The following is an 18,421-nucleotide window of genomic DNA, read 5'->3' as shown; positions in this document are numbered from 1 at the left end:
TGCCTATAGGCACCACCTCCGCAGCTCCCATTGGCTGCAGTTCCCAGCCAATGGGAGCTGCGAAGCCAGCGCTCTGGGCGGAGGCAGTGCGCAGAGCTGCCTGGCCATGCCTCTGCCTAGCAGCTGAGAGAGGGGAATGTCGTCGCTTCCTGAGCCTGCCTCACCCCGTCCTGTGCCCCAACCCCCTCCCACACCCAAACTCTGCTGCTGGGGGGAGGGGAGGTGCGGAGCCAGGTAAGAGTCTGCCGGCCCTGCCAACCCCCCCGACGCCAGCACCGGCGGGGTCCCAGGCCGCACGCCACCTCCCATGCCCCCCCAGCACCAGCGGGGTCCCGGGCCACACGCCGCCTTCCATGGCTCCCAGCACCAGCGGGGGTCCTGTGCCACACACTGCCACCCGCCCCCAACCCCTCTAGCACCAGCAGGGGTCCCAGGCCACGTGCCACCGCCTGCCCCCTCCCCAGCATCTGGGCTGCCCTCCCCCTGCACACATGGTGCCCCCAGGCAGCCCACCCTCCACGTTTTAGTCACTGGTATTTTTAGTAAAAGTCATGGACAGGTCATGGGCCTCGAATTTTTGTTTACAGCCCATGACCTGTCCGTGACTTTTACTAAAAATACTAAAAAATATAATGATTTCCAAAGGCAGCAATAAAATATCAGGGCATATTTCAGTGGCTCATCAAAATGCAAAAGAGGAAGAGGGAGTTATAACTGCAGTATCATACCCACAAATCTACAGTATACAAGGTTTGCTAGAAAGAAGTGCTTTACAGCTGAATCACTAAGATCACATGAGATACTTTTAAGGACTAGAGGCAGAGGCCTGAATTCTGATTTATACTAGTGCCTCTTTACACACAGCCTAAATTTGTATAGCCAGAGTGATGCAAAGGGGCCTTAGCATAAATAAGAATCAGACCCAGAGTGTTTTCCCCACTATGGAACTCACTTTCTCAGCCCCTAAGTATTTATCTTAAATGTGCTGCACAAGGCAAATAGCTTTGATCAAGCATTTGTTCAACTACAGATCAACTACAAGGAACTTCTTCTCATGATGCAGGCTGTATGTTGTGGGAAACTGAATTTAATGTGTTGGTTTTAAATATATCATATGGCCAGTAGCCAGACTGATTGGTGCACAGAATTAAATAAATGAAACAAGGTAACCTTTAACTGGAACTTTTAAATTCTATCCCAAGGTATCTTTCACTGTATAAACAACATCTATTTTTCAATTTTACCAATTTTTTTATACTTAGCATTTATAAATGTGTCAGAACAAAATACTATCAGTTTTCCATGTGACTGATGGATTTCCAGCCAGGCTGCAGTGCCTGGAAATTATACGTTCATAGGATAAATTTAAAGAGATCTGCAGAGGAAGGATCAATGTTCTCATAAGGTGCCTGATTCAATTTTTTAAAATGTCCAGAAGCCATTAAAAATTTAATTTTTCAGGGCTTCTGTCATGAGAAACCCAGACATATTTTTGTTTTAAATTAAATTGGACCCAGGGAAAGGAAGAAAATCTCCCTAAAAAGACTAGGCTGTTATGGAATAATGATAGAAATGACCTGATAAATGATTTATGAATTCTAATTTCATTATACATCTGCTGCTTAACTAAATAAAATTGCATTATAATGCATAGAGATGACAATTCAATCTGATAATCATCCTGGTGTCATTCTTCACAAATGATTTCATACTCAACACACATACAGCATGTTCTACAATAAAGGAACACAATGGCACCCACTACATTAAACAGACATACCCTTGAATTTCCTCAAGGGCTCACTGATATAGTAACTGTTATTATTTGTATTAACACAGCACCTAGGAGCCCCAGTTATTCACGTGGACCCCATTGTGCTAGGCATTATACGAACACAGAACAAAAAGACAGTGCCTGCCCCTGAAGAACTTAAATTGTAAGTATAAGACAAGACAGGGAACAACGGATAGATACAGACGGACAGGGTGCATATGTATTGAAATACTGTAGGATGAGCATAAAAATTTCAGTGATGTTTAAAAAGAATCTCCACCCCACACAACATGAGGCAATCTTCAAAGGGGAACCAGACCATACAATGGAGAATTTATAATACTCTTTGGTGACACTTGTTAATACTTTGACTAGACAGAGTTTTCAAGGAAGGGTTAAGAAATGGTGCTTACTTGTCTTATTTCTGATTATATTTGTTGTATTGCTGTCAGACTATAATTTAGGCTCGGCTCGTGAGTAGCCTGTGTACGTGAGGGTGATGGGAAGGAAGCCTGTAAGAAGCCTTATTACACCCTGACGCAACGCCTTCTCACAATTTCACTCCTTGCATGGTCCACAAGAGGGTGAGAAGGCTCCTGGAAGTAGACACTGCACACATTGGTGGGAGTTTGCAGCTCTTTGTACTCAGGACTGAGCCCTGAGATAGAAACAGCACAAAGAAACAGCAAAATGAACAGAAAAATAGGCAGGGATTTAAAATAGTAGATAGGAAAATCATATAAGAAGGTGCACACGCTGTGGCAATCAGAAAGCACAGATGAAACTAAAAAAACCAAAAACATATGGCCAGACTAGGCAAGACAGTAAAAAAGGAAAATCGGAAAAACAAAACTCTTTTCTTTGGAAGAAGTTTTGGTGACATTAGTGTGATACACTGAAAATAACTTGAGATATTTCACTATATCTAAAAAATCTGGAGACTGTGCACAATATTCAATATATTTTTAAAAACTCTCTGGGCTGAAGTTTGTCACATCCCACCCCAAAATATAATTAATATAAAATATTAGTGGGTTCTTATACTTTTGGAAATCTACAATTGATATGATAAAAATATATGTAATAAATCAATATTTTTGTGAAGAGGACAAATGATAATGAATCATGTGCTTTTGGGGCCAGACTCAAAGCCCAACTTGAAATTAGTAGAAAACCTCCCATTGACTTCAATAAGCATGTCACAGTGATTGTTACCATGCAGATTTTAGGAGAATTTATGGTATGCTCAAGTAATCAGTTTCTTTTCAAGTAAACTGTGATGCTTGCCCTTGATTGGAGATTAGAATATGGTTATTATTATGCTTGTACATGATAAATGAAAGATTTTAAGTATTCCTTGATGTGACACATAAAGGCTTTGTGGCATTTGAAGTGAAAAATAGGCTTCTTTAAATTTACTAAATATGAATTTCCATGATAGATCGCACCATCCAAACAAGACATTTTGGTTTAAAAGTAAATTAAACATTTCAAAAGTTGTTAAAGCTGCACTTATATGTTAAACATACATTTCAATGCATTTACATATCAGATATGGCAAATATTATGTTTATCAAGTAAAAAAATGTAAAAGATGTATTACTTAATAGTGGAAGGACTGTAAAGACCTTAATATTATAAGCTTGTATATGAACCTAAATTAACTAGCAAATTTAGATAAATGAATACTGAAATAAATTTAAGGTGATACCCTTTTTGTGAACTGCATTAGAATCTTGTTTCTGTGACCATTTACCATGTTCTGTTGATCTTTTGAACAGTCATTTATAGATAAAGCTCATTTTTTGTTTTAAACATAAAAATGTAAAACAAAAACACTCTGCCTCTTCTCATATAACTCCATCAAATGGGTTCGTTTAAAAAAAGTAGGGGGGAAAAGCTGCAAAAAATTTCACATGCACACACAAATTATGAGGAAAGGTTCCACAAATGCAGATTAAAGGCTCAAATTCTTTTATTACCTCACTCAGTTATGAGTAAGTATTATTGCTGAGGACATGGGTAATTCACAGGCAATCCCAAAAGACTACTAAGAGAAACACTTATGGTGTGAGTAATGCTGATACCCAGTGGTATACAATGAAAAATGCGTAGGATAACAAAGGAAGAGGAAGTAAGTGATGGTTTGTCAAGAGAAAGGAAGAGACGATCTGAAAAAGTAAAATGAAAAACATGGCTAAGAATTTGACTATAACATATTTTGTTGAGTAATTATACAAATGTTTTCCCATTATGATTGATTGTCCCAATAGAACCACATATGAGAGAGGCAATAATGGATCAAATGGAGTTCCTGAAGACAACAGATTTACATTAACAATGAATTTAGCTCAGTCAGATTAATTCAAGATGAGATTTCAGCCTTAATTCTGCACTTAAGATATATGAAAAAAAATCCATTTTACAGAAATTCAAGGATCAGGTGGAGGGAGTATGGATATTTACTTGAATACAGACATTGTCTCAGGACATAAATGGGATAAAATGCTCAATTATGGAGAATTTTTTCACCTGTGATCCACAAGTGCTTGTCAAATTTGGAGCCAAGGGGGAATAACCCCCCAGACCTCTGAAGAACTGAGCAGAGACTATTCCTTAGGTGCTCAGATAAGAGGACGGGTGGCTATATAAAACACTTAAAGGGTATGTTTTCACCGCAGAGTTAGCCTGGGCTCTAGCCTAGGTGTCACCCAACCTCCTTTCCATACACTTCTAACCCAAGCATGAGAGTGCTTTAACCCCGAGCTACAGGCCCGGCTGAGGGTATAGGTTTGAGCTCAGGTTTCACTCCAGCTCTGTCTGGCAACCTATTTACAATGCCGTGTATATGCAGGCTAATCAAGCCTGGGTTCTGTTAGTCTTCCAGTCCTATTCCACAATTCCACCTGGGTTGTACATTCTTGTCTATGTCCTTTCTTCTGCACTGAACTTACTTTTACTGGATCAGCATTTTAACCCCATGTTTGCCAGCTCATTTTCTGAAGCATTTCCACAGCATTTGAACAGATGCCATCCAAGAAATCCTCCTTTCTGTGCTGCCCATTAGCCAGAGGCTGATGCCAGCCTTCTGGTAAAACTGTGGTGTGATATCAGTAAAACTCAAATTTAGGGAAAGTGTCCCCAAAATGATAATTTTATATTCAGTTGACAGGAAAGAAAGAGAGGCAGAAAAGCCAGTCAGGTACATAGATTCATAGATTCATAGATTATAGGACTGGAAGGAACCTCGAGAGGTCATCGAGTCCAGTCCCCTGCCCGCATGGCAGGACCAAATACTGTCTAGACCATCCCTGATAGACATTTATCTAACCTACTCTTAAATATCTCCAGAGACGGAGATTCCACAACCTCCCTAGGCAATTTGTTCCAGTGTTTAACCACCCTGACAGTTAGGAACTTTTTCCTAATGTCCAACCTAGACCTCCCTTGCTGCAGTTTAAACCCATTGTTTCTGGTTCTATCCTTAGAGGCTAAGGTGAACAAGTTCTCTCCCTCCTCCTTATGACACCCTTTTAGATACCTGTAAACTGCTATCATGTCCCCTCTCAGTCTTCTCTTTTCCAAACTAAACAAACCCAATTCTTTCAGCCTTCCTTCATAGGTCATGTTCTCAAGACCTTTAATCATTCTTGTTGCTCTTCTTTGGACCCTTTCCAATTTCTCCACATCTTTTTTAAAATGCGGCGCCCAGAACTGGACACAATACTCCAGCTGAGGCCTAACCAGAGCGGAGTAGAGCGGAAGAATGACTTCTCGTGTCTTGCTCACAACACACCTGTTAATACATCCCAGAATCATGTTTGCTTTTTTTGCAACAGCATCACACTGTTGACTCATATTTAGCTTGTGGTCCACTATAACCCCTAGATCCCTTTCTGCCGTACTCCTACCTAGACAGTCTTTTCCCATTCTGTATGTGTGAAATTGATTTTTCCTTCCTAAGTGGAGCACTTTGCATTTGTCTTTGTTAAACTTCATCCTGTTTAACTCAGACCATTTCTCCAATTTGTCCAGATCATTTTGAATTATGACCCTGTCCTCCAAAGTAGTTGCAATCCCTCCCAATTTGGTATCATCCGCAAACTTAATAAGCGTACTTTCTATGCCAATATCTAAGTCGTTGATGAAGATATTGAACAGAGCCGGTCCCAAAACAGACCCCTGCGGTACCCCACTCGTTACGCCTTTCCAGCAGGATTGGGAACCATTAATAACAACTCTCTGAATACGGTTATCCAGCCAGTTATGCACCCACCTTATAGTAGTCCCATCTAAATTGTATTTGCCTAGTTTATCGATAAGAATATCATGCGAGACCGTATCAAATGCCTTACTAAAGTCTAGGTATACCACATCCACCGCTTCACCCTTATCCACAAGGCTCGTTATCCTATCAAAGAAAGCTATCAGATTGGTTTGACATGATTTGTTCTTCACAAATCCATGCTGGCTGTTCCCTATCACCTTACCACCTTCCAAGTGTTTGCAGATGATTTCCTTAATTACTTGCTCCATTATCTTCCCTGGCACAGAAGTTAAACTAACTGGTCTGTAGTTTCCTGGGTTGTTTTTATTTCCCTTTTTATAGATGGGCACTATATTTGCCCTTTTCCAGTCTTCTGGAATCTCTCCCGTCTCCCATGACTTTCCAAAGATAATAGCTAGAGGCTCAGATACCTCCTCTATTAGCTCCTTGAGTATTCTAGGATGCATTTCATCAGGCCCGGGTGACTTGCAGGCATCTAACTTTTCTAAGTGATTTTTAACTTGTTCTTTTTTTATTTTATCCGCTAAACCTACCCCCTTCCCATTAGTATTCACTATGTTAGGCATTCCTTCAGACTTCTCGGTGAAGACCGAAACAAAGAAGTCATTAAGCATCTCTGCCATTTCCAAGTTTCCTGTTACTGTTTCTCCCTCTTCACTAAGCAGTGGGCCTACCCTGTCTTTGGTCTTCCTCTTGCTTCTAATGTATTGATAAAAAGTACATTAAAAATAAATTTCCAGTCTATATTCCCTAATGGTATTCTCATTAAAAGTTATTGCTTCCAAACACTGTCGGCTTTTGCCTTCAGAACTGTCTGTGCTAATAAAGAGTAAGTCCAGCTGGAAGTTATTTACATAAAGTATTGTTCTCACATCACTACCATGGACAGCAGTTCCTGCTTGGGATGGGGGGAGGGGGAAGGGCGACTCCTTCGAATGAATTCATAGAGCAGCCCAGTTTCATGCACCACTAAGAACCACGGGCTGTCTCACCAGAAATCCATTCAAGTACACAGGCCAGTACAGCACTACTGTGGACTCTGTAATACAGGTCTGGCACAGGTAGGAATTTGCAATGGGGATGTTCCACCCCTGCTGGGCTAGTCCTGGCTAACTTTGCAGAGAAGACGTACTCTAAGATAGACTCAAGTGGGTGTATCTTACATGACTGGATTCCTATTAAGAAGGGGAGGGTTAGGGTTAGTCCTCATTATCTTTGTTTCTCCAAGGAAACACTCTTTAACAGTGAGTAGTATGAGTCCCTCTACCAGACAACAAGAAGGAAAAAATATGGTCAATCACTACCATTTAAAGATCCAGTCAATCCACTTCTTTCTTAGTAGTAATACAATCAAGTATTAATATCATCTCAAGTCCATTTAATACAAATGTTTTTTTCCATGTAACAAATAATTTAGCAGATGCATCTGCTTCAGATCTGTCCATCACAATGTATTCCCCAGGAATCCATCATAATAATACCTGAGCACTAATTTATATTACATGATTGATGATCAATTGACATTAAGTGATTTCCTGTTTAATGTCAATAAAAAAATCATTAGCTGATCTAAACAGAACTTCATGTCAATAATTTTATATGATGCCAAAAATATGCAAGCGATGATCTGCTAGAAGAAGGAGGATTTTATTTTTTCCTTTGTTTCCCAGGGGGAAAAAATTGGAAAATTCCACTTAATGGAAAATATACTACTGGCAAACTGTTATAATAAGGCCTTATTGTGCAACCATGGGAGCTGAGAACAAGTCAGAGCATAGAGTTTGGGAAAATTCAGTGACAGACACACAAAAATATGCATCCTTGAGGTCTATGGAGTAAAGGAAATCCTCCAGGAACCAGAAGAGCAGAATGGAATGGAGGATTTCCAGCTGGAAATAAATCCAGCAAATTCAATTTCTCAAGTGGTTTAAGTCCAGGATGGGCCAAAATCTTTCCAACTTGTTTGGGACCAAAACAGACTAGGACCAACAAATCTCCAGTCTTTCTCCTCCAAAGAGATTATCACTATAGACTTTAGGAAGCCCCAGGCTGGAATTTCCAGTGAGGACTTGCCTATGAGAGATTTCCAGGGATTGTCTATGAGAAAAATTTATAAACCAGGCTGTTTCTCTAAATATAAAAGGAATTCAACAAGGGACAGATTCTAGATGTTTCCTTGTGTAATCTCCTCTCAAGCCCAGATATCTGAACAAACACCCGGCAAACTGTAAGCAAACTAGTAGGGGCTGTCCTTCAAAAGGTGTTTGGGGAGACTAAGAGGAAATTAATCATATCTGTGAGGCTTTTAATGAGTCTTATAAGGTTACCCCAGGCTTAAAAGAGCCTCTGCAAAAAGATGAAAAAGTGCTGTGACAGGAGAAGATTGTGGGCCTGAGTGAGAAGGACCTACAGCGCTGAAGAAGAAGATATGCAAGAGAGAACTCTTTGGCTACCTTCTCTAGGTCTTCTCCAAATAGCACTTCTCTGAAGGAGAAAGCTGCTCTAACAAGGCAGTAGCCCTTTAAGAGCCAAGCTGAATCTGGTGCAGCTACTCTGTTCATCCAGGTCCCTTTAAGACAAGCTGTTCCATGGCTGAAAGCCACAAGAGAGGGCATGTGATGTGACAGAGAGCAGGAGACTGAGAGCAGGTGCCACAAACCAAGTTCTGGATATATCTTCTTCTTTGCTGAAGTCTGATAAATATATTTGGAACCTATTCTAATGGAAATTGTCAGTGTCTCTGTTACAAAAAGCAAGGCTGCTGGATTTGCCTAAGAATGCATTGATACATCCTTGGCTCAGGAAGATCTCTCTTCACATTGACAATATGGCTAAGATTATTGAAAAGATTGCAATAAGACAATCCCACAGCATTTAGATAGTTCAGATTTCCTAGAACCTTGCCATTCTGAATGCCAGCACTGAGCTGGATGCACTGGTTGACAATCTCCTACTGGCCATTAATGAGGATCAGATGTTCATACTAATATTACTAGATTTATCCATTGCACTTAATACTACTGATTATAAAGTGTTGTTGACCCATCCCCAGACCTCCAGGAGGAGTGCACGGTGTTGCCCTTAAATGGCTCCCTTCTTTTCTCTCATATTTTGAAGAATGTCACATTGGGGTGTTGCTATTCTTCCCCCAGGGTACTCTCATGTGGAGTTCTACAGGGTCCCATCATGTCCCACCTCCTATTAAAAATATATGTGGGGCTATAGGCAGGGATAGTGATAACATGTAATTGTGATGCCTTCAGTACACACACAAGACCCATCTGTTTCCTTCTCTTCTGAGCCAAATGATACAGTTGTGTACCTTTAGCCAGTGCCTGGATGAACATGAGTATGGGTGAGAGTGAGTGGACTAAGGCTCACCGAGTGGTCTTATCCTAAACTTACTGATGTCAATAAGAGTCTTTCCATTGATTTTAACATGCTTTGGAGAAGATCTTCAATTTACATTATACAGAGAGAATATTGATGGGTTAGGGAATATGGTGAGGATTATGTCTGTTTGAGGCTATTTGTATTTACAATTTGAGAGCCTGGTTAGATTCCCAGTTGTTGAATAGGTAGGATAACTTTCTTTTATTTGCATCAGGCTAGGAAACAGCAACCTTTTCTTTTGGATGTGGACTTCACTATGATTCATGTCCTCATTGCGTAAGATTAGACTACTGTAATGTGCTCTATTTGTGACTACATCTTAAATCCACTAGGTTCTGAATACGGTGCATAATGCAGCAGCACACAATTTGCTGTGTATAATTTGATACAATTGCTGTCCTCAATTTATATACACTCATATCAGCAGGTAGTCTGGTGGCAATATGCAGAACCCCAGAAGATTTAAGAATGTTATTGCCTTGTGAAATCACATGCCACTGCTAGGAATATACAGAAATTTGTCCCATTTTTCTAATGATTGTGGATGGTGGTCCCTTACTTACATGATCATTTTCCTCAGAGGAATTCCTTATGCTCAGCCCCTCACAAAATGAAACACAGCAGTGTATTTTCCCTGCCTGAATTATTTCATTAGCTATTGGATAGCACCATCTGGTGGTCATTTTTCTATCTGTAATATAGAATTGTATTTTTCTTAAATAAATTTATAATAAGCCAGAATTAGAGCTTTATTTGTTGAGAGGTGTGTGATCTAGTAGTTTGATCACAGGCTTTCCCAGGTTCTAATCTGAACAGACACTAATTGCCACTATAGGGGCAGGGAGGGGGCGGAGTTGGGGTGGGGATGGAGTTGGAGTGGGGACTTTGGGGAAGGGGTTGGAATGGGGGTGGGGCAGGGGTGGAACCGGGGCAGGACCGGGGGCAGAGCATCCACCAGCGCGAATAGAAGTTGGCTACTTAACACTGCTACTTATCTCCTCTCACACTGTTGTTGAGAAGATTAGACAGTAGGTTAAATTCTACTCTCAGTCTCATTAGCGTTAATTCAAAGTAACTCAATTGACTTAAAATAGCAGGATTTGGCCCAATGTCAATAAAGTACTATGGACATGAAGACTGCTCTTTGAATGTTAATTACTGAAGGCATAATAGTTATCATTTTTGGAAACCTTTAACAGCTACGTTACATCCCATGATGAGCTCAGAGCCTGAGACAAATAGGGGAAAAAAGCTCCCCACCAAAGGTGTTAGTGTTACTTGAATAATATACTGTAAGTCACAACCATGTAATGCTCAGCTCAGCAACCATAATCGATATCATGGAAGTGTTTCTACTCATCTGTGATGGAATGCCACAGCTTGGGAGTGCAAACCCACCTGACATATTTTCAGTAGAAACCCAGTCATGCAACATACATTTGTTTCTCATCATGAAGTATGTGGCAGGTGGAACTGCTCTTTAGCACCCCTTGTGGGCAAACCTGCTTTGTAACACCCCTTGTGTGTGGCCTATGCTGTAAGGGGGCGTCAGTCTCTCAACAATTAAATAACAAAATAAACTCAGGATTTGACTCTCTGTGTCTTTAAGTAAAGAAACAAAAACCTTAAATATAAGTCCTTTGTCCCAGTGCTTGAAGGCAAGGCCCATACCTGGACCTCAGTTTCTCAGCTAGAACTAAGAACCTCCTCCTTTTTTCCAGTTTCCCCCCAGCTCAACCACTGAGATGAGAGCAAGCAAGCAAGTCTTATTAACTGGCTTGCTGACTCTTGATTGGTCAGTATGTCCTCCAGGTCTTTCTAGGCCTCTGGAGGACTGTCTTGTTGGTAGCCCAGTTTGAGTGGATTTTCCTTAAGTGGGGATGTCAGGGCACCGATGCCTCCAGTAGGGGGGTAGAGAAGGCCTGACAGACCCTGTCACAGACTACAACAGGAAACCAGCTGCCAAGTCAGTGGCTTTTTATTTTGGAAAAACAAACAAAAACCACTTGCCATAGTTTTAGATTCTTCATTCATAGCTCCAAGGAAAAGTGCCTCCAGTTCATCTTCTCATTTAAACTTTTAAAAAGCCATTATAGTTAGACAGGCTGATGCAATGACTATGCATGAGAAGACTTGTAGCTAATTAACCATGTTTATGTCTTCCTGAGTAAAAGTAAGGAAAAGCAAGATACACTGGAGATGAAAGCCTCGCAAAGCATTCTATGGCAGTAGTCCCTTGGGTCTGAACACCAGCTGACAATGAAATAGATTCTGGCTCTAAGAGCACCATCAGCCATGCAAACCATCCAGACATCTGATTTTTTTTTTTTTTGGTTGTTGTTGTTTTTTGCAGTTAATTTTATAATGTTGGGGTGGGGATGGGGGAGGGAGGGGAATAGGGAGGTTTCAGTACCACTACTGGTGCAAAATTAAAGACTCAAAGTGTAAGTAATTTATCATCACTCTCACTTGTTGCATTACAGAGCTCTGTAGACAAGACATTTGACCTCACCACAAACCATTAGCAGCACTGACTACATGCATGTAAGCACCCTGCGGGTCAGCTTCAGGATTAGAAATGGGTCAGTAACAGCAGCAACTTGATACAAATTTTCTCTCTTTCTGTCTCTCCTCACTTACAATACAAAAAAGAAAAATATTCCAAGACAGCAATTATAGCACTTCTACTGCAAAATTTCATGAGCGCAACACTGAGTTAAATGTACATTGTTTATTTTATTGTATCTTTCAAAACAAAAAATATTACTTGCCCAAATATTTTGCAAAAAATTAAAATAATTAAAAGTATTAATTATTTAAACAATTCTAGTATTATAAACCATTGCAAAAAAGTGCTGCCATGTTACAGTTCTTATAAAAGAGGGAAAATATTTAAGAAAAACCTCAAATATGGCAGAAAAATCCAATAGATGAATTTTCACATCACATTTCGAAATATAACCATAACAATGCTTCATATTTGACCTCAGCAAACCTTGATTATAAACCTAATCACAGAGATACATTATGTACCTTAAGTCTTGAAGCAAAAATAACTTAAAAATATGATAATGCACTATTAAATGCCACAGAGATGATTAGTTTACTGTCTTAGAGAGTCATGGTTCAATTCGTAGTCTTGCCAAAATATCAGTTTTCTGAACTCCAACAAGCATGAAAAGAGGTCAGCCATACTGTATAGAGAAGGAAGTTCTAGAAAAGGAACTTTATTATGGCAATTGCCAGGAAATAAAATTACTGGATAACTGTATGGACACATTCTGATGTGTTCAGAGATTTCATAATTCTTTTGTACCAACAACTGCACAATGTGGACAAGGCCTTGGGGAGACATTGGTTGGCAAGGAGCTGAGCTCAGGATCCACCTCACACCATTATCCCCCTGCTGGGGCAGGGGCCCCTCATGCACATGCACATGTTCCAACCAGTGGTGGTACTGGCTACTATGCTGGGTATGGTGTGAGGAGACGGATCCCAGTCTCTCCTCCATACCAGCTGGTGCTGCAGTGCCTTCCCTTAGCAGGGCCAGGGCTTCTAATCACTGAGTTGTTAGCACCGGCCACCCATCTTCCTGCCAGTCAGACAGGAATCAGTGTCGGCAGCCTGGCCCGGAGCACAGCACAAAGTGAGCTGGGCCCCAAACCCTGCCCCATGCCAAGCCAGCTGGCACCATAGGGTTCATCTATGCATGAACTGGCTCTCGTTCCTCATCCAGGTGGCATTCGTCAACCCGGCTGCCACCACCTACCAGCCCCCCTCCACTTCCTGGGATGGAACCAGCCTGCTAGCCTCACACAAGCAGCTATAGCAGGGGTGGGCAAAATTTTTAGCCTGTGGGCCACATCTGGGTATGGAAATTGTAGGGCAGGCCATGAATGCTCACGAAATTGGGGTAGAGGTGTAGGAAGGGGTGAGGGCCCTGGCTGGGGGTGTGGCCTCTGGGGTGGTGCCAGAAATGAGGAGTTTAGGGAGCGCAAGGGGGCTCCAGGCTGGGGCTGGGGGTTGGGGTATGGGAGGGATGAAGGCTCCGGCTGGAGGTGCAGGCTCTGGGGTGGGGCTAGGCATAACCCAAGATAGCTTCCCCCAAAGGAAGGAGAAACATCGGGGGAGGGGGAGTCTCCCGAAGAAGTCCCCCCTCAAAAAAACCTGCCAATATGGATAAAAACTAGAAAGAGCTAAATGGCAAAACCTAAAACCAACAATAGTTAAACAAGAACAGCTATTCCCTAAGGTAAACTAGCTAAGAAGAGGCACTGCAAAACACTCTGTCTCAGGCCAAGGCTGTTGAAAACGAACGGATGGCAGTTTGTCCAACAGGGCAATGTATATCCTTGTTACAGGGCACAAGGATAGCTAGGGTGCATGTGTAGGCTGAATGGGCACTGTTACCAAACGTTTCCAATCAAAGGCACATGGGGCATATGCGCACCCAAAAATGGAGCACCTATAGGGACATTACTTGAAGAAGAATGATACAAGGAGGGGGGAGAACAAATAAAAAAAGCATAATTTATTCTGGAAAAAATTGGAAAATAAAACAGTAATGTCCTCAAACAAACACATTTTGGAAAGACTGGTCACACACTACTGCCTACAAAATGAGCATCTGACAGATAAAGCAGCTCATATTACCAAAAATACATTCAAAGCAATAGACCAGAAGTGGTCCACGGACCACCAGTGGTCCGCAAGCTCCATTCAGGTATTCCGCGGATAGTTCCCTATAAGGTGCACACCTGGGCGGCCGCACATGAGAGAATGAAGGACCACCCACCTAATTAGTGAAGCCGCGCAGGAGTGGCTCCACTAATTAGATGCCTGGACCCTGGAGAAGACGCGCATGTACGGTGAAGTTGTGGCCTGGGGGGGAATAAGGGGTAGGTGGGAGTGGGCAGTGGGGTGAGAAAAGGGGGTGGGGGGAATTTGAGACGTGCAGGGCTGCGGCAGTCAGAGAAAGAGGCAACTTTTTCCAGCGCCAGGGCTGCGGCTGCAGTAGGGGAGAAAGGGAAAGACCCCCCCGCTTCCCAGCCCTAGCTCAGGGGCTACCGCGGCAGGAGAGAGAGGGCACATCCATTGCATTAGAAAGGTAACACTACTGATATTAAATTATGAGTTGTGGGCTTTTATTTGTAGAACAAAAAAACATTTATTATTATTAAGGGTTTTTTTTAAATAGTGCTTTTATCCAAAGCGCTTTACAATAATTAGCTAACGGTACAAACAACATTTGGAAAGATCATTAAGTGTTCTGCTGAGACCATCAGCAATTTTCAAGTGGTCCGTGAAAAAATTTTTTTGAGAACCACTGCAATAGACAAAGCCAAAAGATATTTATTTTGGAAAGAAATTAAAAACAAATGTTTTCAAACAATGGAGGGGCCTACTTAATAAAACCTTCCAGAATTTCAGTTTGGAGCCAGCATTTTATATTCAGTCAAATGAGTTGAAACTGCTGAACATTCTCTGTGTTGCCAAACCAGCATTTGCCATACAATTTCGCAAAGTGTACAATACTAATAGCTAGCCTCTATACAAGCAAGACTATATTGAAGGGTCTAGCAGGGGCCTAGTAATGACAATATGAAAAGACGGCAGATAAATGATGTTGCTAATGCATAGTCCCTCATGCAATTAGTCAAAGTAAATGGTGATTCAAACAGTAGTTTAAGTTACACACATGGGTGGAAGTGGGTCAGAAAGCAGGCATGGGTAGGAACAACTGATATTCAAATATGGCCAATTTTGCACACTCGGTGAATGCCTGATTAGTGCAGGATAGATTGCTTTATCATTTAAACCCATTAAGGCCAGGTCTACATAGAAAATTGCACCAGTTTAACTAAAGGTGTGATGTTAAGGTGATTTAGTTAAGCCAATGAAAAACCACGTCTGAACATTCTTAATTCAATTTACAACTAGCTTATATTGGTTTAGCTTGGGTTAACAAATTTATAGGCACAAGCTAAACCAAAATAATTATCTTAAAACCAATACACGTGTAACTACACAGGGGTTTGTACAAGTTTAACTAAATCAATTATAATCCAACTCTAATTAAACTGATGCAACTTGTGTTTTTGATGATCCACATGTACCTCAGTTTAAATCACCCAGGAATCTGGTTCTATGTCTCATGGAGTAGGCATCAATAGCATTCCTTTCTTGCTTTCTTTTAATGTATACTGGTACAACTGAGCTCAGACTCTGACCCAGAAAGTACAAATAAAATAGATAAATGATAAAAGGATCGAAAGGGAGTAGAATGAGTATAGCAAGAAATAGGTATAACAGGAAAAGCAGCTAACAGGAAGATGTAAAATGGTCTATTTTTACATTCCCCTTCTAGCTGATTTTCTTGCTATATCCCTCTTTGTGCTTCTGATGTGTAAAATACATTCATTTTACATATCCACTGAATACCAAATTGGTGCAGGTTACATTATATTATCACTAAGTTATACCCATTTTACAGCCCATTTACACTCTACATGTAACTTGAGTCACCAATCAATTTATCCCAGACACTTCCATGAGAGTAGTGCCAGCTTACACCAGAGATAAATTTGTCTCAATATGTGGATGGATCCATACGAATATTTATCGGCACCCTCCTGTCTGTCATTTAAGGCCTGGTCCAAAGCCCACGGGAGTCAGTGGAAAGACTCAAATTAACTCCAATACACTTTAGATCAGATTCAATTCATATAAATGCCAACAGGGAAAAAAAGGCTAAAATACATAGTGTTTTATGAAACTCTCATGACACCGTTGAATTGAGTCAGATACAATTGAATTCTAGACATCCCCACTACTTTATCTCCAATACCCAACATTTAGGGAAAGAAATTTTACCTTAGAAAGTTACATGTTGCATGGAATTGTTCATGTAGTAAATCTGCAAGAATACAATCAAAATCCTACAATAAAAGAGAGAGAAATGTACATCTGAACACAATATGCAATTGGAAACAAAGTATCAGTATCCATTAAACTAGATACAAACTGATGACCAGTTTCGGAAAGTCTTAATTAACAAATATTTTCTTGTTTGAAGATCTTGATTTTGCAAAAGGTTATGTCTATACAAGGGGAGTGCTTTACTAGTATAGGAATACCAGTATATTTCACCAGCAAAGCCTCCTATTGTGGATACAGTTCTACAGGCAAAGCTGTATTTTGCACAATGTAATAGAACCATCTCACAAACATGCAACACACTCTGTGTACCAGTAAAACCACAGTTTGCCCTAAGTGCGTCTACACTATAGACTTCTGCCAGCACAGCTATGTCAGTCAGGGATCACCTCTCAGCATCCCTGACCAACGCTGCTGTGCTGACAGATGTCTGTAGTGTAGACCTAGCTGTAGGGCCAGAATTTTAAAAGTACCATTATGAGCTGGGTGAAACCTTGTTATAGGTTGCGTTAAAACCTTGTTCATAGTGATGTGTGAATGAGATCCCCATGTAAGATAGTTGTAAGATACGGCTAAGGGGCCATACCTAAAACAAAGCCTAATAGAGTCTGCCAGAAACTAGTGCCAGGTGGGTGGAGGGTCTGACTGATTATTTTGATCAGGTGGGTGTATGGGAGAACACACAAACTGAGGTGAGGACAGACAAAAACAGAGACAGAGGCACAGGCAAAAAGTAAGAAAGCCAAACAGTAGCCTGTAAGCATAGTGTTTCCCTGGAAAAAGCTAGAAGGAGAGTTTTTCAGTGTGTTGGCTAACGGGGTTTGGAGCTGTAAACAAAAAAACTGCTCCTTTTGTTCTTGGTTCCTTCTGTGTTCAGAAACACAGGAGTTTGTACTTTTTTTTGTAAATAAACAAAACTGTATTACAGAAATACCTATCACTAATTTCTACTCCCAACTAGAACATCCCCAAGGCCCCAAAATGTACTGTCCACTTGGGTTGAAAAAGGGCAACAGTATTTAGGCACCTAAAGATGCAGTTGGAGTCCTAATGGGATTTTCAAAATCACCTATCTGCATTTTTAGGCACCTAAATACCTTAACAATTCTGGCCTTTAGGCACATGATTAATCTTGTTCACTCTGAGTAATCCAAATTTCAACAGGACTATTCAGAGTGGTCAAAAATAATCATATGCCTAAATCTTCGCAGGATCAGTCTAAAAGGCCAGAGCACACAGCATAAGGACAAGACAAGACATATACTTTTTTTATGCTGTTTTCAGTATGCTGAAGATTTTGGCATCTGGGGGGAATGAAGGCAATTTGGGATTGTGGGATAATTACATTAGATGTATATTTCTGTTTAAATCACTGGAATTGAAACACAATATTAAAGAGATTAGGTAGATAGAGATAATATATTTTATTGGACCAACTTCTGTTGGTGGAAGGTACAATCTTTCAAGCTACCACAGAGAAGCAGAGCTCTGTGTAGTTTGAAAGCTTGTACCTTTCACTAACAGAAGTTGATCCAATAAAAGATATTACCGCACCCCCTTGTCTCTTTCATATCCTGGGACCAACACAGTTACAACACCCACCACTACAAACAAACAGACAATATTGACATTTAAGTATAATTCTTATGTTCCAGAAATCAACCATTGAGATGAATGGGGCAGTTCACACCTCTTAGGCTTTTATTGTAGACTCTCTTCAGACTCACAAATACAGTATTGCATCAGTTTACACACTTCACATTTTCAAGGTGCTAGAAAGATTTTGAAAACAAATGAAAACTTAGGGGATTTTTAGCACAAGTCTGCTGAAAAAGACAGGTAACACGTGTGTTCTGCAGCTGCATAATACATAGGGTCGTACATAAAGCTACCGTACATAAGTGAATATATATATGATCTTTCTGTGCATCTCACGGTGCATTTTGCATTATCTGTCTATTTAGATTATAAACTCCTCAGGAAGAATTGTCTCTTGTTCAGCAGTCAGTGCTTAACAATAATAAACAATA

The 18,421-nt window shown here is 40.8% G+C and overlaps 1 protein-coding gene across 2 annotated transcripts in view; it reads right to left on the bottom strand.

The window, feature by feature from the left end:
- The window catches only part of LOC112059102 (cyclic nucleotide-binding domain-containing protein 2-like), a 140,870-nt gene that overhangs the window by 25,173 nt on the left and 97,276 nt on the right, over positions 1 to 18,421 (bottom strand). For both annotated transcript variants that reach the window (XM_042841902.2, XM_042841903.2), the window contains exon 7: positions 16,329 to 16,393. In XM_042841902.2, the coding sequence (XP_042697836.2) occupies positions 16,329 to 16,393 (65 nt within the window). The remainder of the gene's footprint in view (positions 1 to 16,328; positions 16,394 to 18,421) is intronic.

The sequence above is a fragment of the Chrysemys picta genome, chromosome 5 (assembly GCF_011386835.1).
Source record: "Chrysemys picta bellii isolate R12L10 chromosome 5, ASM1138683v2, whole genome shotgun sequence".
NCBI classification, from domain to species: domain Eukaryota; kingdom Metazoa; phylum Chordata; order Testudines; family Emydidae; genus Chrysemys; species Chrysemys picta.
Note: the sequence above shows the minus strand (reverse complement) of the source record. Positions and strands in the feature narration are given on the sequence as shown.